This window comes from Parasteatoda tepidariorum, chromosome 10 (genome assembly GCF_043381705.1).
Source record: "Parasteatoda tepidariorum isolate YZ-2023 chromosome 10, CAS_Ptep_4.0, whole genome shotgun sequence".
Classification (NCBI taxonomy): domain Eukaryota; kingdom Metazoa; phylum Arthropoda; class Arachnida; order Araneae; family Theridiidae; genus Parasteatoda; species Parasteatoda tepidariorum.
Genome location: NC_092213.1, coordinates 9626021 through 9652735, shown reverse-complemented (window position 1 = coordinate 9652735; position 26715 = coordinate 9626021). Strand labels below are relative to the sequence as shown.

The 26715-nt window shown below is 28.9% G+C and overlaps 1 protein-coding gene across 1 annotated transcript in view; it reads left to right on the top strand.

Annotated features, from left to right (window-relative positions):
- The first annotated feature begins 546 nt into the window (after positions 1–546).
- Positions 547–26715, top strand: part of LOC107457216 (zinc finger protein Gfi-1b-like) — a 103551-nt gene continuing 77382 nt past the window's right edge. The window contains exon 1 of the mRNA XM_043047809.2: positions 547–857. Coding sequence (XP_042903743.1) covers positions 746–857 — 112 coding nt within the window. The 5' untranslated portion in view covers positions 547–745. The remainder of the gene's footprint in view (positions 858–26715) is intronic.

Below are 26715 nucleotides of genomic sequence, written 5' to 3'. Positions count from 1 at the left end.
AATTAAAATTAGAACAATTTATTTTTAAGAGCTTTGTTTTGTGTCTTAGATCGAATGATGAACTAAAAGCTGTAAGAAAGTAGTCTAGACCAAAAAACATCCCCATCGTTTGCAAAACATCATTCTTGAATGAGAACAAAAAATCTTCATCTTCAGAAAGAAGGCGTGCCCCTTAGCAACCCTCACCCGCTATCCATCCACCCCCCTCTGTCCACTCCATGGTTGAAAAAGGCGGCATGCGTGCTCACACCGTAACATCCCCCACCCCCTTGAGTTATTGGATGCTCTGTTTCGATTCATCCTCTTCATTATAATAATCGTCCACCCCTCATTTTTTCGTTCGATCCCCCCCCAAAATTCATCCCTTTATTAATACTCTTTTTTCCGACTCTCCTCAGAGCCTTACGATTATTTATTTATTTACTGAGTGATTATTTGAGACCGCAGAACCGCGCGCGCGCCGTTCTCTCTCTCTCTCTTCCCCCGTTAATAATTTCTCCGCCCCTGTACCACCACCCCCACAAAGTGTTCCCAAGCACGTGATTTTTATTCGGCCGTCGAATCTCCCCGCGCGCGGTAGGGTGGTTGGATTTTTCCCAGTTTGTTATTTTTTTCCTGTCTTGGGTCAGATTTTCTAATTGTGATCAAGCAGACGATATTTAATTGTAATCGAAGTGAAGAGGAAGAAAAAATCGCTTGCAATGGATGCAATCGGAAAGATCTCTCAGATTGTCCGGTCGGAGAAATGACGGACTCAGCCGGACCACCGACGATAGGAATCTGTAAAGACCGGCCGTTTAATTTCGGGGAAATGGGAAGCGCTTTTCGTGTGGTTACTCCTAAAAGACCAAGAGAGGGTAATATACATATTTTTTTTAAATTGTTATAAATTTCTCACATTTATATCAACATTTTATCTCAATTTCTCTAAAATCTCAACTGAGAATTTAAAATATAAATCGAATGTATAAATTAAAGTTTGTTTTTTTATATATGATTGCAAATCTCAATTGATATTTCAGCTCAACTTTTTTTTTCTCAACTTCTCTAAAATCTCAACTGAGAATTTAAGATATAAATCGGATCTATTAACTAAATTCGGTTTTTCAATAAATTATTACAAATCTCAATTGTTATTTTGACTCAACTTTTTATCTCAACTTCTCTAAAATCTCAACTGAGAATTTAAGATATAAATCGGATGTATTAATTAAATTTGGTTTTTCAATAAATTATTACAAATCTCAATTGATATTTTGACTCAACTTTTTATCTCAACTTCTCTAAATTCTCAACTGAGAATTTAAGATATAAATCGGATGAATTAATTAAAATTTGGTTTTTTAATAAATTATTGCAAATCTCAACTGATATTTTAACTCAACTTTTTATCTCAACTGTGAATTTAAGATATAAATCGGGTGTATTAATTAAATTCGGTTTTTCAATACATGATTTCAAATCTTAATTTATATTTTAATACATCAATCAGTTATAAATTAGATTGGTTTTTCATTATATGACTGTAAATATCAATTGACAATTTATCATATAAATCAGTTACAGTTTAAATTGGTTTTTCAATACAATAATGCAAATCCCAAATGACAATTTAACCTATTTATCAGTTATAGTTTAAGTTGTTTTGTCAATATATGATTGCAAACCTCCATGAACAACTAATAGACCTATCAAATATAGAAGTTGGTTTTTCAGTATTTGATTGCAAACTTTGTCAGTTTAAGATATGAATCAGTTATAGTTTAAATTGATTTCTCAATGTGTGATTGCAAACTGCGGCTAAAAATCAGAACTATTAATTTTAGTTGGTATTTTACTGTATGATTGCAAATCTCAATTGACAATTCAATATACCTATCAAATATGGAAATTGATTTTTCAGTATTTTATTGCAAACTTTAATTGTCAATTTAACATATCAATCAGTTATAGTATAAATTGGTTTCCCAATATATGATTGTAAATCTCAATTGACAATTTAGCATATTGAGCAGTTACAGTTTAAGTTGGTTTTTCAATATATGATTGCAAATTTTAATTGACAATTTAAAATAAAAATCAAATGCAATAATCCAAATTTGCCTTTAAATATGTGATTTAAAATCTCAATTGATAATTTAAAATTTAATATACCCATCAGATATAGTTTAAGTTGGTTTTTCAATCTTTGATTACATATTGCAACTTGCAATTTAAGATATAAATAAGATGATATAGTTTAAGTAGGTTTTTCAATATTGGATTTTAATGCAGGACTGATAATTTAAGATAAAAAATGTCGCATAATTTGAGTTTTTAGTTATTGTGAAAAAACTTTAGAGCATTTAAAACACGTTTTAATGGTATTTTCCAATAATTAAAACTGGTACAATAGAAATGTTTTTCTCTTTTCAATTTCAATTGAACTCAAATCGTTTTCAATTCAAAACGATTTTCTAATTCAAGTACTAATATGTAAAGAAACCATGTATATATTAAATTCATAATCTTTTGTTAAAATCCTATAAAATTTTGGAGTTATTTTAGAACTATTTTTAATAATTGTGGGTAGTTCAAGTTTTTTGTTTCAAAACGTTGAGATAAGTTATCAAGAAAATCTCAATTATAATATAAGATAATTAAGGCAAATTTTAATTCGNTTAAGTTGGTTTTTCAATATTGGATTTCAATGCAGGACTGATAATCTAAGATAAAAATAGAACATTTAAAACACATTTCAATGGTATTTTCCAATAATTAAAACTGGTACAATAGAAATTTTTTTCTCTTTTCAATTTCAATTGAACTCAAATAATTTTCAATTCAAAACGATTTTCTAATTCAAGTACTAATATGTAAAGAAACCATGTATATATTAAATTCATAATCTTTTGTTAAAATCCTATAAAATTTTGGTGTTATTTTAGAACTATTTAATAATTCTGGGTAGTTCAAGTTTTTTGTTTCAAAACGTTGAGATAAGTTATCAAGAAAATCTCAATTATAATATAAGATAATTAAGGCAAATTTTAATTCGAATTTTTTACACTTTTGAATAAAGATTAAGGGTTTTTTTAAAAATTAAATTAAAATTTTCTTAGCCTTTATTTAAATTTCAACGCGGGAAAAAGAAATAGTATTTTTATTTGTTAATTATTTGTAATAATTTTTTTAAAAAATAGTTGAGTTTTTATTACATTTTCAATAATTATATTTATATTCTGCTTTAATACCAATAATGCGCATTTGTATCAATAAAAAAAAATACTTCACCAGTACAGAAATTTTTTCAAATCCTATCAGGAAAACAATACAGCGTAAAAAAAAATCTTATATCTTTTTTTCTTTTTTTAATCTTCTTCGCAATATTGTTTGTTAAAAAAAAAGTAAAAACACATAATAAATTATTTTTGAATCTACGAACAATGGTTTAAGAGCCATCCGGTCATGCTCATTTTTCTAAGGCTTTTACAAAATAAATGAATAAAAAAATTAGACATAAAAGTCTTAAACTGTCTTTTTTTTTCATTTCCAGAATAAAAAAATATTTATGACAATGTAATAGTTTAAGTATTGTTATGCTTGTGCCAGTTCATATTATTAAAAATTAAAATAAAATTAAAAATTGATAAGGAAATCAAATGCTGAAACAAAATACGAGACGAAAAGTTTCTCTCGAGGTTTTTCAACTTAAGTTAAGAAAAAAGTTAATTCTGATAAACCAAGTGTTAAGAAAAAAGTTCCAACTTAAGTTAAGAAAAAAGTTAATTCTGATAAACCAAGTGTAAACCATGAAATTTCAAATAATAAAAAAATTATTTTCAAATAACTAATTGCAAACAATTTTTTTCAAGACCCAGAATTATACAGTGGTTAAAGTTAATCGGTCACAAAATGCTTGCATTTTGATCTCTTGTAATTTAAAACTTCATAACTTTCTCTTAACTTTAAATATTCAATAGAGGTTAAACAGGATTTATCATGAAAAGATTCCTGTTATAGCATTCAGTATCTTGCTTGTGGGGATGATTGCTTATAACATCGAAACAACTGTGTGCCTCTTTATATTTTGTCTAATCTTGTATTTATTCATCCATAAAGATATCTCAGCTTTCTTTTTATCTTTCGTAGAATAATAATAAGTATCTTTTTAAAAAAATACAGATGAACGTGCAATGCATTACATGCCTTGATGACATTTTATTATTTACCAGTTCTTTTAATATTTAAGAAATATAGATTATTTTTTAATAAAGTGTACTATATTTCTTTGATAAAATTAATAATTCCGATATATCTTTTTTAAAAAAAAAAATTTTAAAAAAAATTATCATAGATATTCTGACAAAATATAATCTTGTAATCCCAGTTTAAAAAAAAAAAAAAAAAAAAAAAAAAAAAAAAAAAAAAAAAAAAAAAAAAAAAAAAAAAAAAAGAAAAGAATGAAAGAATATAATGGAATGATAGAAAAGAATGAAAGTAAAATTTGTTCCATTTTTTACTGACGTCTATTTTTTGAGGTTTGATGTAAAAAAGATTAATTTTCGTTTAATGTTCAGTTTAATGCTATTAAAAGTAAGTAAAATATATGAATGTTAGTTATATTAATAGATCATAATGCATTTTATCACATTAAAATTATAACACTTCAATTTTAAAAAGTAATTTGTTTAAAGAAAAACATAATTCCTCAACTTTGTCCTTTAAAAAGGTTAAAAAAAAAAAAAAAAAAAAAAAAAAAAAAAAAAAAAAAAAAAAAANAAAAAAAAAAATGGAAACATTCTACACTAAACGCTAATACACACTCACTTTTGCCAGTTGAATTTATTTAAAAAATGTTACTAATTGTAAAAATGTTCTCGCCGAGATAGCCTGGTTGATAGGGCGTTGGGCCCACGTGAAAGAAGTCGTGAGTTCGATCCCCGCCGACCGAAAGCTCCCCGTGTAGATTGTGACTGGTGCACGTTAAATCTGTCGTGTCTCAAAGTACCCCAAGCTCCCATAACAAATCGTTACTTCAGGGGGTGCTGAATTGGAGATTGTTCGTTCTCTGGTTCAGGTCAAAATTACGATCTGTGGATGAATAAATGGATATATGAATAGGTCCACCCCATAAAACAGGCTGTGAAGTGTGTATGACTGAAGTCGTATTCTTGGCCATAGATCGCGCCACCGAAAAATAAGAAAGATACCCTCTGCCTTAAAATTCGCTTAATTTCACCAAGCAGGCTCGCTTCTTTTGGCAAGTGGCATTAGAAACAACAAGAAAATACAATTAGAAACAATTTTTCAAAATGAAATACACTATGTATCAGAGTTGGAGGAATTGCTATTTAATACAAATAAATCAATTTATACTTTGATTACTCGCATTTAATTCAATAAATTAAAGAGTGTAATTAATTGATTATAATTAATCAATCACCTCTATCATATTTATGTATAGGTCTTGTAAAGGCATACAAATAGAAAAATAAATCATAAAATATTATTTTTTATGACATAAAATTATACGGAATATTGACCATTCTATTAGAAGTTGTTTTTCACACGGAGAAAAAAAATCTGTAAAATTACCATAATCTATGGTAATGACTTTTCTGGTTGTTCAAAATGTAGAATAAAATAGTTCAAAATGTTATCAATAGTTCAATAAGTTCAAAATGTAGAATAAAAAAAAAAAAGAAAAATGATAGACATATGAAAAGAAAAAGGGGGAGGGGAAATAAGGATTTTGCGGATATAATCGTGTGGGCTGATGAAAAGATTATATCTTTTATTTTCCGGTTTTTTTCCTGTTTTTTAAATAAAATTTCATCCTTTTTTTTATTTTTTTTAAACTGTTGTTTGTTATTCTTTAACTTATTATTTCCCCCTCCCACTTTTTCTTTTCATATGTCTATAATTTTTCTTTGTTTTATTCTACATTTTGAACTTATCCAATGAGTTCTGTTTACTTGCAGCTTAAGCGCAATAAATGAAACNATATATATATAAATTCGGGTTGTCTTGACCATACTTTTTTGAGTAACGTATAATGTATCAACGTATTCTGTTCTAAAAAGTATTAATAAATACCAAACAATTTGTGTTGTTGGACAATAACTCTTCGGGTATCTTCCTCTTTATTCCTTTTTTTTATTTATAAAAATTGTCCTTAAATTAAAGCTTTTTAATTTACAAAATTTTTTGCTTTGTGTCTACAATTCACTGACAGAAATCTAAAGTATTTTCTCAGCGAAGAATATAGTATCAATTTTAAATTATTTTATGATTCAGGAGTAAAATCTTATTTTTGAAATCTAAAACAGTTTGTTATTTTTTTTCTTTTTTTTAATCCAAAACATTAAAATAATAATAATGAAAAAAAAAAAAAAACGCAACGTCGCTCCAAAAATAATCTTATTATTTTCCTTTCCAGCATTTCTTACTTTGCAATTCTGAAATCAGCCTCTGGTAATGTTGTATATTTCGAAAAAGCATAAATTAAATAATAACAAAACAAATAAATAAATGTAAATAACAAACTATTAGAAAAACATATTTGCTAAATAAATCTGGATTATGAGAAAGCAAGAATATTGATTAATATTTATTAAAAAAAGTGTTAAAAATATCCTTAGGTTATTAAAACAAATATAATTTGTTTTTATTTGAGAGCGAACATTGAGCTCTGCTTTATTTTAAATCAAAGCAAAAATGGATTATCTTGTTTTTAATAAAGCGCCGATAGTTCTCCATAATAAACAACAAACTTACATAATTTCTTTAACTTTGATTAAAATAATTATCTTTAAAAATCAGATATCAGAATCAATTAACTTTTTCCTCACATATTTTTAAACGAAATTATGTAGTACAGTCAGTAACTTTTTTATTTCTTTGTGATATAGCTTCTTGTAAAAATTTGGTTAAATTGTTGTTTATTTACAGAGATTACAAAATATCTTTCAAGATCAGATTTTTAAACATTTTAACATACAGAATTTTATTTATAAACTGATAAATATTTCTAAACGGATAAATTGTTTCTTTTTTAAAAAGAAATATTTTTCGGTATATTTTCTTATGATCTTAATTTTTTCTTATTTATTTATGCTGCAATTTATTAAATTAAAATGTATGCAAATTTTGCTTTTTATTTCTCAAAAGAAAATATTTTACATTTTAAAATAAGTTTTTTCTATAACGTACAAAGGAGAAAAAAATTATCATCCCAAATTAATTACTGATTTGGGGGTAGTGAAAATGAATGTCTGCATTCTCAGTATTATTTTAAGTAATCTTTATACTGTGAAATACGAAATAATTCTTTCTCGATAGTATGTCTACAATTGATTAGGTGTAAGGTATACACTGTGAAAAACTTCGGATCAAATTACGGTATGAAGTACCAGCACTTTGGCGGCATCATCCATAGAATTCATTTTACTGTAAAATCCATTTTTACCATAAAATATTATACCCTAAATTTTACAGTAACATTTATTTAATTGGAATTATTTAGTGATTTTACTGTAATTATTAATGTAAAAATTACAGTGTATCTGACTCTTGCTCCGTAACATGTTCCGGTTAAAATGGGCTTTACGGTAAAAAGTACTGGCAAATGAGTGCTGGTACTTTTTTACGTAATTTGATCCAAACATTTTTACAGTCTAGGGCAAAGTAAAGAAAGTTTGTTACCAGCCAGAGGTAGCATTTTTAAAAGTGACCAATTTTTCAAAAATTGAAAAATTTAAACTTAAAGGAAATCATTATTGTTAATGTGAAGCATTTTTCAAAATATGGAAAACATTACAGGGTTCATTTTTAAAATAAAAGAAGACTTAGTAGGTTTATGTTGAAGGAAAACAAGTAGGTTTATATTAAATTTAAGTATTGTACATAACGTTTTCAAGTAACAAAGTTTTGGGCTTAAGTTTTTTTAAACCACTAATGTAACATAAAAACTGATGTTGACAAACATGAAATTTATGAAAAAAAAAACAAAAAAAACAGGTAATTGCAATTATAATATGAAATTATATTAATTAGATTACAGTGAAACCTCTCGGGGGTGACCACTCTCCGTTCCATGGTAAAATGGGTATTAATTAAGGTGGGTCGTTCTTAGGGGTACCTCCATTGACTTCAAAAAGATGTTATCGAAGGCACATGATTTTTCGCAAGCGATTTTAGTTTTAGTCAGTGTCATTTTCTTGGTGCAACTGGTGTTGGCGTCATGAAAACTACATCGATGAATAAACTATAGCGTCAATAAAAATGATCCATAGAGCCGCGATGGCTCAGGGGATAGAGCATTCGTCATCCAATGCGGCGAACCGGGTTCGTATCCCAGTCGATGCGAATTCCGCATCCGGCTTGCACCGCCCACAATGCTAACATGAAATATCCTCAGTGGTAGACGGATCATGGGCTAGAGTTCCCTTGCCGTCAGACTAACCGTGGAAGGTTCTCGTGGTCTTCCTCTCCTTGTAACGCAAATGCGGGTTAGCTCTATCAAAAAGTCCTCCTCGAGGGCAAATTTCTCCCAATACTCGATCCAGAAGTTCCCTTGTCTTCTGGATTGGGTTCAAAATTACAAGGCTACGGAGTTGAACATTAGTTGTCGTAAACCCATAAAATTGGGTCGGCTGTTCAACGACGGTTGTAAAATAAAATAAAAATGATCCCTACGAACAGAGTTATGTGTAAAAACAAATTTATCAATCATTAATGATAGAACTACTTGAAATAAATAAACAATTATGCTTTTTGTCTAAGTTTGCATTTTATTTTATGTTATAAAAATTAGTTTACTTTGACAAAAAATGAGAATTGGTTTATTTGCTTGAGATGATTAGTTTCTTTAAATTTTTTTTTAAGATAACCTTTTTTTAAAATTTAACTTCCTACTCTAAAAATAAATCATTGATAGCATCGTCTTTACTGCACTCAGACATGAGATGAACATGAGGTTGTACATGAGGTTGTCAGTCATGACTGCAACATGAGGTTGTAGATCTCCTTCAGAGATCGTCAAAAAGAGCTCTCTAAATAAGATCCACTCACAAATATTTCAAATGCATTTGAATCTAATTTGTTTTTGTTAATAATCTTATTTGTCTGTCTTCAAAAACAAAGTCCATGGAAAAATTTCCGTGCCTCCTAAAAGTTGTCGTAAATAGAGGTGGCCTTTCCTGGAGATTTCAGTGTACTTTGAAATATTATCCGTCATAAATTAAGAAGAAAGTAATATGAAATAAACTTGTACTGGAACAAAATTTTTGATCGCCAAATTCAATTCTCCTGAAATCTGGAACCAGTGTAAAATAAGCCAACGTTGAGGGGAACATAAGTTTTCCCGTGTAATAAACAATATAAGAAGTTGAAAACACGTGTTTTCGGCGAGAAATTGGCGATTAGGTCGCGATTGACGAACATATTATTAATCACCATTATTAATATTTAGTCGCCACATGGCGACCTTTCACAAAGAAAAAAATTCTGATTAACTACCATACTGTATGGTATTAGCGTTTTTGAAAAACAAAAGACATAATTCTGGTTTATGAATCAAAAATAAATGGTATTTAAACAATTAATTTGCTAATTTTTCCATCCTTATAGTAGCGGTTTACCGGAAAATCTGGTTTTAAAAATTATAATTCCTAGTACCACATAATTGGAAACAAATACATAACTGAAAAGTAAAATAGTTTTAGCAGTACTAGTTTCAAAAGTAGAATAGTAGAAATAGAGAACTGAAATAGTTTCTTTAAGGTATCACATTTAAAATTACCAAATTTTACACAATTAACCAAATTTTATCACACATCAATAAGCCATATTTTATTGCCAATTTTATCAAAATTATTATTGCCAAAGAGTCTGAATAAAAATTATCGAGCCTGTTTGTGCTCCCATAAAGTCAGAAATCTGGTTGTGACTTCAACCAGATTTCGGTAGTTTTAACAATACTCTTTTTTCAATGTATCTATATTTCCTCTTACGTAATTGCAAAATTAATTTTGGATTATAAAATTAATTTTGAATTATAATTTAAATTCAGGAATAAAAATGTTTTAACAGAGAAATTAAGTTATACCCAAGTTTATCATAGCATGCACAAATAGGAAGGTCTAAAAATAAACAACTTTTTACTATCATTATTGTGAAATTTTATCTCTTATAAACTTAACGGCTGAGCTTTGCATCACGATTTTAAGACTCAAATTGTTTCTAAAAGAAATTAGGTTTTGTTTAGCGGTTTTCGGAATTTTTCACATTTTTTTTAAAGCGCTTTTAGGGAATAAAAAAATATATATTAATTTAGAGAGAAAAAAAAAACTTCTTCATGAAAATTGCAACAGCTGTATCAGTAAAAATACATTAAAACATTTCCAATTAAAAAAGATATAATTTTGTTATTTATTTATTTTTTTGAAATTAAATTTTAAGGGAATGAAAATCTTATTCTATTGAAAAATCAAAGACATATTTAATTCTGGGATTCAACTTTTTTCCCCCGCAAGTTCTCCTTAAAAATTCCACCATTCTTTTCTTTGATGAGATCATTTTCTCATTTTTATCCTATTTTAACGTAATAAAAAAGAAGAAGAAGAAAAAAAGAAATCATTGTCTTTCTGGACGAAAATCCAACCACCTTTGGATTAACACTTACTTTATTTTATTTTTTGTTTTTTTAATTTTTTTTTTACAGTTTTCAGTACATCATCGCCTAACAAATTCAATCACTCTTTCCGGAGTGCAACTTAATTAACCAGAAACTTAATCAAAGCCCCCAACATAACAAAAGGAAAGAACTAAGCAAGAAAAATAAAAGAAATGGGGGGGAAGTGATTAATTAATGAAAAATCTTATTAAAGGATATAAGGAAGAGCTGGAGGAAGTGGAATCTTATGGCGAAATAAGTCATCCGTGTGTTTTTTATTCTGCCCCCCTTTCTTTTCTTACTTACTTCCCAATGACATGAAAAGTAGGGTGGGATATAAGTGAGGGGGGCTAGAAAATAAAAGGTGACGTAGCAATTGCGGCGTGCCCACGCGTTTTGCTTCCGTTGAGTGGATGGAGAGGACATAAAAGATTAGAGAGAGCGAGTTCGTAAAGTAGAAGGTTAAAACAATGTTCTGCATTTTATGAGTTGAACTTGAAGACAATGATGTGGTCGCCTTTTGGGTGTTTTCTTTTTTTTTAATATTTGTTTCAAAAAATAAACCAGTAGTTAACTGATTATAAAGTGTTGATGTAGATTTTTAAAACACAGCTTTTCGGGAGAATTAAAAGATGCTAGTTCCAAAACGTTAGAGAGCTTGAATTAAAAATTTTTTTGTTTCTTTAAAAATGAAAAAGTTAAGAAAATTAACTAAAAAATATAAAATTAGTGAAATAAAAAATATTATAAAATATATGCCACAAACAATTAAATGAGACATTAAATTGTTTGTGGATTAAATTAAAAAAAAAATCATATTGTTGATTGCGCAATTGATTTTTATTAGTGTTTAACTTTAAATATTCAGTTCAAATAAAATCGCTTTGCACAACCTGGAAAAAAAAATTTTAGTGCAAATTTTGTAAGAGAAATAAGTTTAAAAAAATATAAGTATAAAAATAAAGATAAGGATAAAAAAAAATGCAATAGTTAGTGCACATTTTTTTAAATGCATTGTTATTATCCATTATAAAGAATTTTGAAATTTTAAGTTTTTCTGGAAATGGTGAACAAAATTATTCCTTCTTTCTTTTTAAATAAAAAGGCGTCTAACCTCAATTTTTTTTTTTTTTTTTTTGAGTTTAAACTAGCATATGATTACTTTATTTGAAATTCAAACTGCACATCAATATTGTTTAAAAATATCACCCTAAGATATAAAGATTTTAGCGTGATATTTTTCATCAATTCACTAGTTCCACTAGTTATCCACTAGAACCCACAAGTCATCAAGCTAACCGTGGAAGATTTTCCACTCCATCTAAAGAAAATATGAGATAATTTTATATAAAGGTCCTCTAGGCAAGTAAGTTTGGTCCGATGATTGACTCAGGAATCTCGTTGTCTTCTGGGGCTGGTACAAAATGACAAGGTTGTGGAGACGAACATTGATAACCGCAAACCCGGCGTGGATAGGTGATTCAACCCTTTGTCTGATTATTTAACAAATCTCTACGTAGAGTAATGGCACACTGTGGCGCATTTGTGTTACTAAAATGCGGCACAGTGTGCCATATTTTTAAGGTAAAAAATATTTAAACGCAAGAAAAAAACACACACATAATTTTGTAAGTAAATTATTAATTTAAACAATGTATTTTTTCTTTTATTTATCTATTATTTACTTTTTTTTTTCAACCTGAAATAATTTGTTAATACAAAAGTGCCTTGATGAGTCTTGTTTTAATAGTACGAAATATTTAAAATAAGAAAAACAAAGATGAAACAACACAATTTATTGAGTAAATTATTACTATTTAGGAAAATAATAAATGATTAATTAAATAGATAACAAAAAATAATAATAATTAGGTATTTCTTAATTTTAAAATTGGTTTTTCTTTTAACATGGATTAAGCTGCTGCTAAAAAATTGACAAGATGTGCCTTATTTTTATCGTGAAAAATATTTCAATTTGTTTTGAAATCAATTTTCAAAACAAATTATTATTTTTCTTTAAAATAATGTATTAATGTTACTAATTTCAAAATTAGTTTTTTTTTTAACCTAAAGTAGTTTGCTGTTACAAAAGTACCTTGAGAATCAGTATTTTTGTGGTTAAAAAAATATTTAAGAAAAGAAAAACAAACTCAATTTTGTGAGTAAATTACTATTTTTCTTTAAAATAATGTATTAATGTTACTAATTTCAAAATTAGTTTTTTTTTTTTAACCTGAAGTAGTTTGCTGTTACAAAAGTACCTTGAGAATCAGTGTTTTTGTGGTTAAAAAAATATTTAAAAAAAGAAAAACAAACTCAATTTCGTGAGTAAATCATTGTTATTATTTAAAAATAATAATAATTGAATTATTAATTGAATAAAGTCAAAAATAATAATTATTATTTTTGAATCTATTTTTTGATTTCAAAATTATTCCTTTTAATGAAAAATAATTTGTTGCAAAAAATGACCATGATGTGCCTATTTTTAATTTAAAAAATATTCAAAATAATAAATAACAAAAACGAAATTTTTGTAATTAAAGGATATTGCTTTAATGAATTGTGATTTTTCTTCTAATTTTAAAGTTCTATTATTTCACGATAATTAACAAATTATTTAACTAATATCATTATATACAAAATACTTTAAAAAATTTAAAAGTGTAACTAGCTTATATAAAAGTGAATTTTTGCCACATTTTAATCGTTTAGTCCTCATTTGTATTGTTTCTCAAATGAATTTTTTTACGAAACTTTTGTTCTCGTGTTCTCTATTGTTAATTCTTTAAAAAAAGACAGGAGGAATTTTGGATCAAGCATTCGGTCTAACTAGCCTTCGGGGAGGACTTTTTGGTGGAACTAATACGCATTTGCATTAAATGGAGGGGAAAAGCACGAAAATGTCCCACGGTTAGCCGACATTAGGATGATTCTAACCCATGATCTGTCAACCACCGAAAATATTTTTTATGTTATCACTATGGTCGGTGCAACATCAACAAGCCACTGTTTAGATTTGAACCTGAGTCTCCTCATTTAAGTTTAGCATTGTAAACTTAAAATTATAAATTAAATCAACTTTATTGTACCTGAAACTGTTAACTTAACTGTCATCATCGACCACAAAGCGACAAAATATGACAAATGACGATTAAAAAATTACTCGCCTGCCGCCAACTTAGCGCTACATTTTCCCTTGAAAATGCATGTCCATGTGCTTATTTTATAGTAATTTTTTAAGAAATAAATGTTAAATTATCATAAATATTTTATAATATTCTGAAAAATAACTTTATTTCAAGCTTGTTTATTGAAATTTTTCTTAATTTTAGAAACGAACTTAGTTATGTTGACTATATTTTTAAAAATGCTTCCATAAAAATGCCTTAGATTAATAATATCAAAAGTTTTTTTTAATTTTCAATTTTTGAATTACTGGTCACAAATAATACTGGTTATAAATAAAATTGCCAAAACTCGCCAATGGCCAGTATCAAAATTTCCTAATTTTGCGTTTTAACGGATTGTTGTTCCTCACGAGCCATTATTTGAGACTTTTTATTTTAAGGATAGTAAAAAGGTTTAAGTGTCAACAGCCTTAATTTTTTTTAATAAAAAATGTGACAGTGGAATTTCTTTAAGATTGGATAATAACAATCACAAGTTTTAATTTTATTTAAAACCTCAGTAGCACACAATCTCTTCAATAAAATAATCATCAAAACTTTCGCTCCTAACTGTGTGATTGTTCCTGTAAACAGACTTCTCCTCAAAGCGACATCTACCCTAGAGATGGCGACTGAAACCCTGGATGAGTGAACACTCCCATGGGAACGGTTCTTCACGTTGATTGGTTAGCGTGAATTGATGGGCGGAGTTACTGGGCACGGTCTCTAAGAGTGACAGACTCTTCTCTCTGGAGTACATATTAGAATGGAGATCTAGAAAAAAAAAAATGTTTCTCAGAGAAAGGATTAGATTTTGGTTTCTTAAAACAATGAGTGTTATTTTATTAATTTAGTGTTTGAATGCTGTTAAAATTCAAATAGTTCTCTAAAATGATGAGGGTTTTAGATTAGGAGTGAATACTACGTTACATGTGGTAATTAAATTGGTCTTATTATTAGATATATTCTAATGCGTTGAACCATAACAGGGTTCAAAGTTCAATCATGCTATAGTATTTCTGAAGCTTCATAGCGCGGTACTGTGGTTCAGCTTATCGAACACATGGTTCAATTGAAAACTGCTTAAAATGTCACGAATTTTGTTTTCAAGAGGAATTCTTTAATGAGACTGAATATTGCAGAAAATAAATTATGTATTTCGAGAATTCAGCCTTATGTATGAACTATTTTACGTGACTGAAAATTTCGGCTGATTTTGTGGGGTTTAGTATCAAGTATTTGCGATAACGCTTTTATGAATTCTGTTACAATGTTTTCTAAATATTTCTTTTCCGTAAGTTATGAATTTTAATGATGCTGCCGATTCATGGATTTTTAGCCTAATGTATAAACTATTTTACGTGACTGAATTAAGGTTGATTTTGGTGTGTTTCGATTCATGAATTTGCAGCAACGTTTGTATGAATTCCTTCATACAGCTAAATATTTCTGAATATAAGTTATGAATTTCGAGAATTATACCTATCCGTGAATTTGTATTAAATTTTTTTAAAAAATATTTTAAAAATATATTTTTTTCTTTAAATAACTTTTTTTCTTCTCTTTTCATTAATCTTTATTATTTTCCTTGCTTTCTCCATACTTTTTAACTTATTATCTGAGTTCAATATACTTGCATTTTATGCGTGGTAAATTAAATTTCTTAATTTTCGTCGTTTGTCCATTAATAAAATCAAAACAAAAGAGATTCTATTATATATAAAAAATATCCCATATTTACAGCCTTTTACTTCTTTCAGATTCTGTAAGTTAGTACTTCCATTACGCATTACAACACTCCATAATATTTAGAAAACTAAATTTATGAACTTTTTAGAGATTCTGTAATAATTACGGGCTATATGATAATTTTTTTCAATATTTTAAAAACCGTTTTGAATTGCAAGCTAGATTATGTGCTCTTAAAAATTTTTTTTTCTTGGTTTTGTCTATAGAACCCCTACATATTTATAGATTTTGACCCACAAAAATCAACTACCACAACAGTTTTAATAATAATAATATTAATGATAATACTAATGCTATAATAATAAAAACAGATAAACCAGATTAAAAAGAAAAATAGACGCGAATTTTTATTTATTGTTTCAATTTGTCATTCTAAATTCTGTTTACATTTAAAAATCATAAACAATGTGGACCCCGTTTTCCATAATCAATATTAGATTAAATTTTGTTTTGCTGCTCAAAAACTATAAGATTTAGAAACTTGAAATTACTTAAGTGCATAGAAAAATGTAGTATTATGGAAAAAGAAATATTTAACCCACGATAATTCATTCGAGAATTATTGACAGTTAAGTTTGTAGTAAAAGTACCATGCGGGCCGCTTTGCAGTCAGCAGAGCTACACATTTGACATACTAAAAAGGGCATTTTATTTTTGAATATAGCACAAGATTATTATTACATTTTATTTCATTTATTTTGCGTTTTATTCAATTTCGCAATTTCAATTTGTTTAAGAGTCAAACCAATTTTAAGCTCTAAACTTTTTCTTGCTCTTAACTTTCAATTAAGCAGGCTTTGATGTTTTATTGAACCTGTTTTTTACGCTGTAATAGACAACTAGTCAAATATCTAAGTTAACTGTTAGCCGAGCTTGTAATTTGCAAAACGTAAATATTTGCCTCATATTTGTTCTGAACAAAAACGACAACCGGTTCCGAAGGGTGCGAAGAGGTTTCTCGGTTTCTCTCTTCTTCAAACAAACCCAAATCAGAGCAGGCTACAGAACCGGTTAGATCCACTTTCTAGCTTCGAAGACCTCCTCAATACGAGGCAAATACTCACATTGAAAACGAAACAGCTCAGAGGCTCCGACTCATTTTCATTTGTGTATTTGTCAGGTTTCAATTGCGTTTTTTCTTTTTTTTCTTAGCTTAAATATTAATTTACGATCCATTTGTTTATTTTATTTACTTTTCATTTCCGATACACGGATTTTGAAACAACTTATTAAGGGCGATCTGAAAGTAACACCCTATATATGATATAAGGAACTTAGGAAAAATAATGTCTCTAAAGACTTATTTATTATTATTTCATAGTTGGCATTGAACAGCCCACTGACTTCTGAGTTTGCGACTATCAATGTTCAACTCCGTATACAGTAGAGTCCCGATAATCCGAGCCCCGGTTATCCGAGTTTCCGCTTTAACCGAGCTATCAAATATTTTAAGGATTTTTTTGTTCTAGTTTATTTTTCACTTTTAAAAATACCGCCGAAAAATAAATCTGAATTTTATCTTCCAAACACTCGGGAAAACAAAATTTAACAACTTGATCCCATGAAATGATCGTTAATATCGTCAATAATGAAAATGAACCTAGCGAAGATGATGAAGACAGTGACGATGAAAATCAACATTTAAAACTTTCTCATGCAGATGAACTTAAAGCTGTCGAAAATGCTACTGAATACATAGAACAACAAAAAGAGGCGACACCAGCCTTCCTGTTATCCCTAAATAATGGCGAAACATTGCTGCAGAAAAGCACCAAAGTAATGTAAAACAAAAAACGATTAAGGACTTTTTTAAAGTAAAAACTCTTTTATTCTCGCAAAGTATACTTTTTAAGTTTTTTCAAGTAAGCTTTTTAATAATAATAGGAATTGTATGTGGTATACTCGTATAAATTTTATATTTCTTAAATATATTACATTTATACCAACTCTTTTTCTTTCTTTTTTTATACTCTTCGTTTTAACCGAGTTTTTCAGTTATCCGAGTTAGTCGTGGTCCACATTAACTCGGATAATCGTGACTCTACTGTACTTGTAATTTTAAATCCAACCCAGAATAAAAAGAACTAGATTTGAAGGAACCTTTTCCTTTTTGATGAAACCAATTCCCAATCGCATTACATAGAGATGAAAACCTCGAAAACCTCCCCTGATTAGACCAACTACATGTGAATTATAATCCATGATCCTTCTACAGCTAAGAATATTTTACGTCAGCACTGTGGTCGGTGCGAGCAGGGAGCAGAATTTTTATCGTCTAAGCATTAATAGGACTCGAATCTAGGTCACCTCATTTGGAGGCGATCACATGATTCACCGCGACTCATATGATGCACCTTAGAAATTTTCTATAAATGATAGTTTCTACTTTGTTTTTCGAACTCCTCACATTTTAAAACATGCTCTACTTTCTTCTAGTTTCGCTTTTTAACCTTCGCAAAAGTTCTTATCAGTTTTTTTCCTCTTGTCTCTTTTATAACTTTTGTTTTGCTTCTTTTATGCTTGATCTTCTTTTCTTTTTGTTTATTTAAGGTAAAAAAATTCTTTCATCGAAATAAAAACGGATTAAATTGTAAGACACCGAAATGTTTTATTGTGTTCCGATTCTATTGCACGGTTTCACAATTTTAGGGTTTTATATTCACTAATTTAATTGCATTGTTTCACAGGTTTCTATTCAGCAATTTAATTGCACTGTATCACTGTTTTAGGGTTTTGTATTCACTAATTTAATTGCATTGTTTCACAGGTTTCTATTCAGCAAGTTAATTGCACTGTATCACTGTTTTAGGGTTTTGTATTCACTAATTTAATTGCATTGTTACACAGGTTTCTATTCAGCAATTTAATTGCACTGTATCACTGTTTTAGGGTTTTGTATTCACTATTTTAATTGCATTGTTTCACAGGTTTCTATTCAGCAATTTAATTGCACAGTATCACTGTTTTAGGGTTTTGTATTCACTAATTTAATTTCACAGTTACACAGTTTTATGACTTGGTATTTCCTAATTTAATTGCACAGTCTTATAGTTTTATGGTTTTGTATTCACTAATTTAATTGCACAATTTCATGGTTTTTATTCACTAATTTAAATGCCCAGTTTAACAACATTATGGTCTTGTATTCACTTATTTAATTGCACAGTTTCACAGCATTATGAGTTTGTATTCACTAATTTAGTTGCACAGTTTCATAGTCTTATTGTATTCCCTAACTTAATTGCACAGTTTTACGATTTTGTGCATATAACTATATAATTGCACGATGGCATATAAAGTTTATAACAAAGGAAACTATACTTATTTACTTCCTAATGATCGTAAGACGGTTATTAAGCTAAATACTGATAAAATACATTTGTCACAAGATGTTTCGTAATAAGGAATGCGTAAAAACAACACAGAATAAAGAAACACAACAAATTAAAAGCATAAAACAAAGCTTAAGTTAAGAAATCTTAAGTTAAGAAAGTAAGTTAAGAAATCTTAAATTTCTCTCATGGAATAATGATCAAAGTCAAAAACATAAAAAGAAAAGGTAATTAAACATGACATGTAAAAACCTTCATATTATTCTGTAAAAAATAACTGTAAATTCTACAGAGAAAAGAAAGCATATTTTTTTTCAAAAAGAAATGTTTAAAGATAAATACAGATTTTTTTCTGTTTTTTTACCGTTATCCACCGAAATTAAAAAATATCCCGTTTTTTTTACGGATTTTCTCTGAATGTTTGAAATTTTAAAGCTGTTTTGATGACAAAACGGTTTTTCTCTGTTTTTTAGCCTAATCATAAACCGTACGTTATGAGTAGGGTAAAAAACAAAGGGTAGAATAATCTTACCCTAATCATGTTTTTTACCCTAGTCAAAAATGTCAGTTAAAATTCAAATTTTTACCATTCAGTTTTGTTTATCTTATGATTACTTTACCTTCTTTCAAATCATTTCACAATTATTTTCTATACTATAATCAGTAAATTTAACGTATTTTCTTTACGTCAATTTACAATATTTTCTTACTGTGATATATTTTACTGGTAAACAATACCTTCTATAACTGTGAGAAAACTGGATCAGGCCACGTGATTTTACTATGATGTCATTTGATACATTGTACCAATAAGAATGACCTGACTACATTTTAAAACACCATAACGTTTTTTATAGCTAAATAAGTGTAATATAAGGTTTTATAATACACTGAGAAATTAATGTTATTATTTGTTATGGTCACGTGATTTGTGACGCAGCTTTACCTTTATTTATCATTTCAATCATCACACACTGAGAAAAATAATAAGGTCAAAACTACCGGAATATGTTAACATTTACAGTGATTCTGGTTCTATGGGAACATTAAAAAGCTCGGTAATTTTTACCAAAGCGGTTTGGTAAAAATTTTGTTTGGAAAAAATTTGGTAAAAATGATTTTGGTAAAAATTAACAAGAAAATAAGGTTTTTTAAGGCGTGAAAAATTTGTTAGATGTGGTAAAAATGTGGTAATTTGATCATGATAAATTAGAGCATCGCATAATAACCATTTATTAGGTTAAACTTACTTTTAAGTTTCATATTTTTGTCTAATTGTGTGGTAATATGAACTATAACTTTGAAAACTAGAATTTCCGGTAAACCATTACCTTATGAAAGGAAAAATTATCTAATGAATGGCTTAAATACCATATACTTTTATTTCATTTACCAGAACTAAGCTTTTCCTATATATGANACCAGAAATGTTATTATCATACAGTACGGTAATTTTACAAGAATTTTTTTCTACGGTAATTCTACCAGAATTTTCAGAATTTAATTCCAGACCGAATCTCAGTGACCAAAATTTCATAGGGATTCTAAGGAAATAAAAACTAAATTTGTTTATTTTTCTCATTTTTTACAACAAAGAAAAAAAAAGGTGCGATTCACTATTCTAGTATTATTTTATTCCTTTAAAAAAATCTCTTTGAAGAATCTTTTCAAAAAGGAATTGATTCTTATTCTCCGCATAATACAATAGCGATAACAAACAATAAAATTCGGGATAAAGGAGAAAAAAAAAGGTTGCATTTGTGAGGAGGGGTGTAGGAGAAGGCGTAGCTAAAGAACAATTTTGATCACTCCATTTCTTTGATGTAAAAACACTAAAAAACGATCCGCATGATCCGGATCTAATTACAGTTGCAGTGAAGCGGATCGAAAGAGGGTGCAATCAGAGGGTGGCCGAGGGATAATCCTGGAAGTTGTGAAAAAGAATACCCACAATCAATCCTCTTACATTGGCCGCCGCCGTTTCCCACATAAGTTGACATGTGTCAATGTGCCTGTGGCTAAACACATTGCGCCTTCAATTCGCTTTTTTTTCTCCATATAAAAAGAAAAAAAATAAAGCTTTTTCGTTTGACACACCGATTTATGAAATGACGTTTGAAAATAAGAAAGAAAAAAAACGCATCCTATATGATATTTAGCTAAATTGAGCACTAAAAGAACAGTAAGAATTGTGGAACACTATAAGAACTGTGTACTATAAAACACTATATGAATTTTAGCTAAATTAAACACTATAAGAACTGTGGAATACTGTAAGAACTGTGGGGTAATTTTTATCCGTGTTGTAAAAGGCCAAAAGCTGTGAAAATGAATTAACTGAAACCTCCAGGACACACCAACCTATATGTAACGACCTCCTCTATTTGAAGAACGCTAATGGAAGACACGGAATTTCTTCCATAGAGTTTTAGTTGAAGAAAACCTTTGGGAGAGACCACCAGAATTCCTCCCAGCGAAAAGGCAAATCTTCGCACCAAATGCGGAAAAGGTTAATTAATCAAACATGAACAAATATCAAGACAAAAAATTTTAACGAAACAAATCAGATTAAAATTTATTCCAAATACTTATGTGAGGAGAGCTCTTTTTAACGATCTCTGAAGGAGATCTATAACCTCGTGTCGCAGTCAGAGTGTACTGAAGACAGTCCTATCAATGATTTATTTTCAGAGTTGAAAGTTAAATTAGAAAGAAAAGAAATTATTTTTAGAAGAAACTAAACATCTCAAACAAACACAGCTATTTTTGTTTGAGCTATTTTTGTTCGAGATACTAGCTGAATTTTGATACAAAAGTGTATGTAAACTTAAACAAAAAACATAATTCTTTCTTTATTTAAAATAGTTCTATCTTTCATAACTGGTAAATTTGTTTTGACTCATAATAATATCTAGGGATCACGTTTATTGGCACTTAAGTTTATTCATCAATCCAATTTTCATGACTCCAACACAAGTTGCACCAAGAAAATGACACTGACTAAAGCAGCTGTGAATATACTAACCAAAAGAAAAGATTACAAATTGTTTTGCAAACATTTAATGCAAAGAATGATTTATTTTATATTCTAAATCCATTCTTAGCTTATGCAGTCCCCGCGCTAAGGATTGCAAATGATTAGTCAGTAAAGTAACTATTAAAGTATTGACCCATTTTCGAAAGTCTTCGCCAAATGTAAATCTTAACAATTTCTTATGATTAATTTTTTTCCAATAGAACACTATTTTACGGTAGTTTGTTTCAGGTTTATATTATTTGGACCCAATTCTATTTGGTTATACAACGCATCTACCGAAAATTGCTGCAATCGAATTAAAAAAAAATTTATTTGTTGAGGAAAATTCATTTTGACGTAATTTTAATTTCTTTCTAATGGAAAAAAATACTTCACCGAAACACAATTATTTTTTTTGTGTCGAACTTACGATTTTATGGCATTTCGAGAGTTGGCGAATGCTTAGCTCGGGCCCTGTATAGGCATTATATATTTCCTGGCTTTTCCCAAGTCTAACTGGTTATGCAGCACATTTACCGAAAATTAATGTAACCAAATTAAAAAATACTGATTTGTTTAGAAAAATTTATTCTGAGGACAGAGTTAAATACAGGGTTATTCATAATTCCCTCCGGGCAGGAACTGGATTATCGCATTGATGCATGCCGTGTGACCAAGGGTTCACACATAGAACACCTGTAATGTATGTAAGTAAAACTTGAATAGATTCTGAATAATTTCCTATGTTTCTTTTTTTCATATTCGTCTTCTTTTTTTTACTATAACGCCTCGAAACTCCGGAGGGAATTATGAATAACCCTGAAAAATTATTCGCCAATACTTTTGCCAAAACACAATATCACATTCGCCCAATTTACGATTTTATCGCATTAGCCGAGGGGCGAATGCTTAGCTCGGGCCCTATATAGGCATTACATGTTTCCAACTTTTAAATTTCCTTTATTTCACGAATTTTCAACAATTTTTTAATCAACTTTTTAATTTTTATCTTAATTTCTGAAAAGCGAATACAAATTATTCTATTCTTCTTCTTTTAAAATTATGCAACGTTTAACTTTTTTATTCAATAACTAATTATCATTCAACAAAACGAATACAAAAATCTACTTTTTACTCTTACTTTCTTAAGGCTACTTTATTTACTTATATTTTTTAACCCCAAAAATGATTCTATTACAGGGTTACATGTAAATTCTAACGGTCGTTTTGATGATTAATTTGTGATCCAAATTATTTAAAATTTAATGTTAAGAACGCCGGGTTGGCTTTATTTTTGGCAGTATTATTTTCCTATAACTCGCCAATAATGGATCTCTTTTCATCCTCCTAAATGCCGGTTGGAAACTTCATATACCCTTGGATTCTAAAAATGTTGGAATTTGGACTGGAGAGTTTTGGATGTCCCATAATCCATCAGTGCAATCGTTGAAAATGTTACAAAATTTATAAAAACGAATGCTGGGAGCTGTTTTTTACTACCTGAAAAAGGTTTGTCGGATGATCTAACATAATAATTTGAGTTTCATAACTGACCATATTTATGATCTTTCGAAATAAATAGTTTCTTTACTTACAATGAAAATGATTTCATTATGTTCTAATCATCCCTCATCTACTTCACAAAAGTAATTGAATGCTGAAGTAATGAGTGGGATTACGCTGTATCATTCAACCTGATAATGACGATTGTTCATAAAATATTTTTTTTTTGTGAATTATTTTAAAATTGTCGTTTAGAGCCGTGGTGACTCAGGGGATGGAGCGTTCGAACTGGATTCGAATCCCAGTGATGTCTGGTCGATGCGAATTTCGAACCCGGCTCGCACAACACCTCCTAGAAGAAAGAAGGCCTCAGCACGGATCAATTTAGTAGTCCGATGTGACGAAGTTAACTGCGCAGTAGATGAAAAATAATAAAGATGTCATTACTTTCGGGGTACTAAGCTGCGCAGTGGTTGAAAATACAAAATATGTCATTACGTTTGGACTACTAAAGGATATTTATGGTAACCCATGCGGAGGTCCGCTCTTTTCTAGGAGGTGTTGGCTCGCACCAACCAAAGTGCTGACTTAAAATATGCTCAGTGGTAAACGGATCATGAGTGAGAGTCCCCTTGTCGGCAGGCTAATCATGGGAGTTTTTCGTGGTTTTCCTCTCCATTTAACGTAAAAGCGGTTTAGTTCCATCAAAAAACCCTCCCCGAAGGCAGATTTCTCCCAGTACTTGATCCAGAAGTTCCCTTGTCTTCTGGATTGGGTTCTAAATTACAAGACTACGGAGTTGAACATTAGTAGTCGTAAAATGGGTCTGCTGTTCAACGACGGTTATAAATTATAAAATAAAATAAAACTGACATTAAATATGTAATTGTTAAACGCCTTAAGCAATTATAAATAACACTTAATGCAAACACAATTGAATACAATTACTATTAATAATGCATATACTATAAAACAAAGCAGTTTGGTGAAATATACTTTCTCTCTCGCCGTTTTTGCATACGTTTGCAAAAAATAGCTATGAAAATTATAGCTATCCTATTTGTTTGCTATTTCTGTTAAAACCCAATTTAAGAAAAAACTCATCAAAATCTGTTGAAAATTAAAATAAGTGTAAGTACGATTTGAATCTCATGTGAGAAATAAAAATAAAAAAGCATTTTTAATTTAAAGATTTATTAAATAAGAAATCTACAATGAAAAACTTAGCAATAAATTTGTAATATCAGAATTTCCCAAAGGAAATTTTCAGAATTATTTTTATACCACAGCATAAAGAATATTTTAAAAATTCCGAATTTAAACTTCTTAGGGGAACATTTTTGTTTTAATGAAATACACTTCACCCATAGTTTCTTTTAAGAAAATGTTAAAATTAGATTTAAATTTCTGCAAATCTTGAAAGCTATCAATGTGGAATACTTTTCTAATAAAAAAAATTTCAAAACTATTTTTAAAATAAACTGTTTAAAAAATTATTTTCTCGAAATTATTTTTTAATTAAAATAAGTCCTTTTTTTTGTACAAGAAAATCGTTATACAGTAATAATTTGCAGGTTATTTAACGCTTGAAATCTAATTCTAACATAGATCTTAGATAATTTTGACATTATTTCACAATTGGAGTCTAATTTTAATGTACGTCTTATGTCTGGAAAGCAATTTTAACTTGAATACTTGCAATAAGTCTGAAATGCAATTTTTTAAATTTTTGTTAGACGCAGGAATTAATTTTGTCTGAGATCTAATTTTAAGATATTCATTTTGTGTTAAATTCAATTTTCAGTTAGGTTTTATGACGGAATTTTACTGTACCATATTTTTTTTAATCTAGTTTATCTAGTTACTTTAGTTTTGATATGCTTTGTTTTAAAATCTAGTTAAAACAACTTTGTCCCAAAATCTAATTATAAGGTCTGAAACCCAATTTGGTCATAATTCTTACGTCTAAAATTTACTTTTAATGTTCTTATTTTTTTTAAATCTGATATCCACTTTTCTTTCACGCATGTCTTATGCGAGAAATTTAAGTTTAACATATCCGTATTTAAACTCATTTTCAATGTCCAAAGTCCAATTTTAAATTTTTTCAAAAATCGATTTTAACATTTTCCAACATTTTAACTTTAGGAAACTGTAATTTTAAACCACGTCACAGTTAGAAGTTTAAAAAAAATCATAAATATTTAAAAAAATTCAATCAAATATTTCAAAAAATTTTACTATAAATTTCAAACTATTGCAGCATTTTTTATTTATATATTTAAAATAACAATCGCATTCAATGCAATGTCTAAATCTTTAAAGGAAATTAACGTTAACGCGTCATGTATAATATAAATCATCAACAGTTTTTTAAAAAGTAACAATTGGATTTTATGCAATGTCTAAATCCTTAAAGAAAATTAACGTTAGCACGTCATATATAGTATAAATCATCATGGACATACAAACCACGTGCTGTGAGCTCCCAAAAAAATTCATGAATGCATATTGATCCATATATGACAAATATTCGAGATGCGTTGGACCAAACCTAATCCCGTATCCCGGAAAATATATTTCGGGAATGCCTAACAGACGTGTCAACCCTGCCTAACAAGCTGATTAGATAGACACGGCTATATCCCTATTTTGCTATATCCCTATCCTGCAGGACTTGGCTGACAAGCGCTTCTCCTCCAAATAAGGAGGCATAAAAAAATTGCTGGAGTTGGCGAGAAAAAATATCTACATTCTGGTCAGCTAAAAAATCTTTGGGGCTTCTTCAAACTGCCAAACAACCACTAAAGCTGTGGAGGTTTGTAGAAGTGGAAGAGTGACAAGATTTAGCTTTACGAACTGAAGTGAAATAAGTCTTTAAGGATGCGGTATCGTTTGGTATCAAGAATTGGCTATTATTTTGGAAGATTATTTATGAATTACAAATTTATTTTTAAAAATAATATTTCAGTTTTGATTCTGTTTGCATCGAACGACTTCAAATTTTTTACTCAGAAAATCATTGCTTGAAACAATTTACTATTATAGCATATTTTAACACATATTTGATTAAAAATATTAGATACTAGGAACGGTGCCTCCTGCTCGCTTCGCTCACCAACCCCGTGATAACTACAATAGATATTTTTTTTTTGAAGATTAGCAGATTGTTACATCAAAGTTGTAAAGTATTTGATTAAAATATCGCAAAATGTTTTATAGTATAAACACAAATTCGATTTCACTGATTGAGTTCCCGATTTTTCTTAGGATGGAATTTGAACCCGA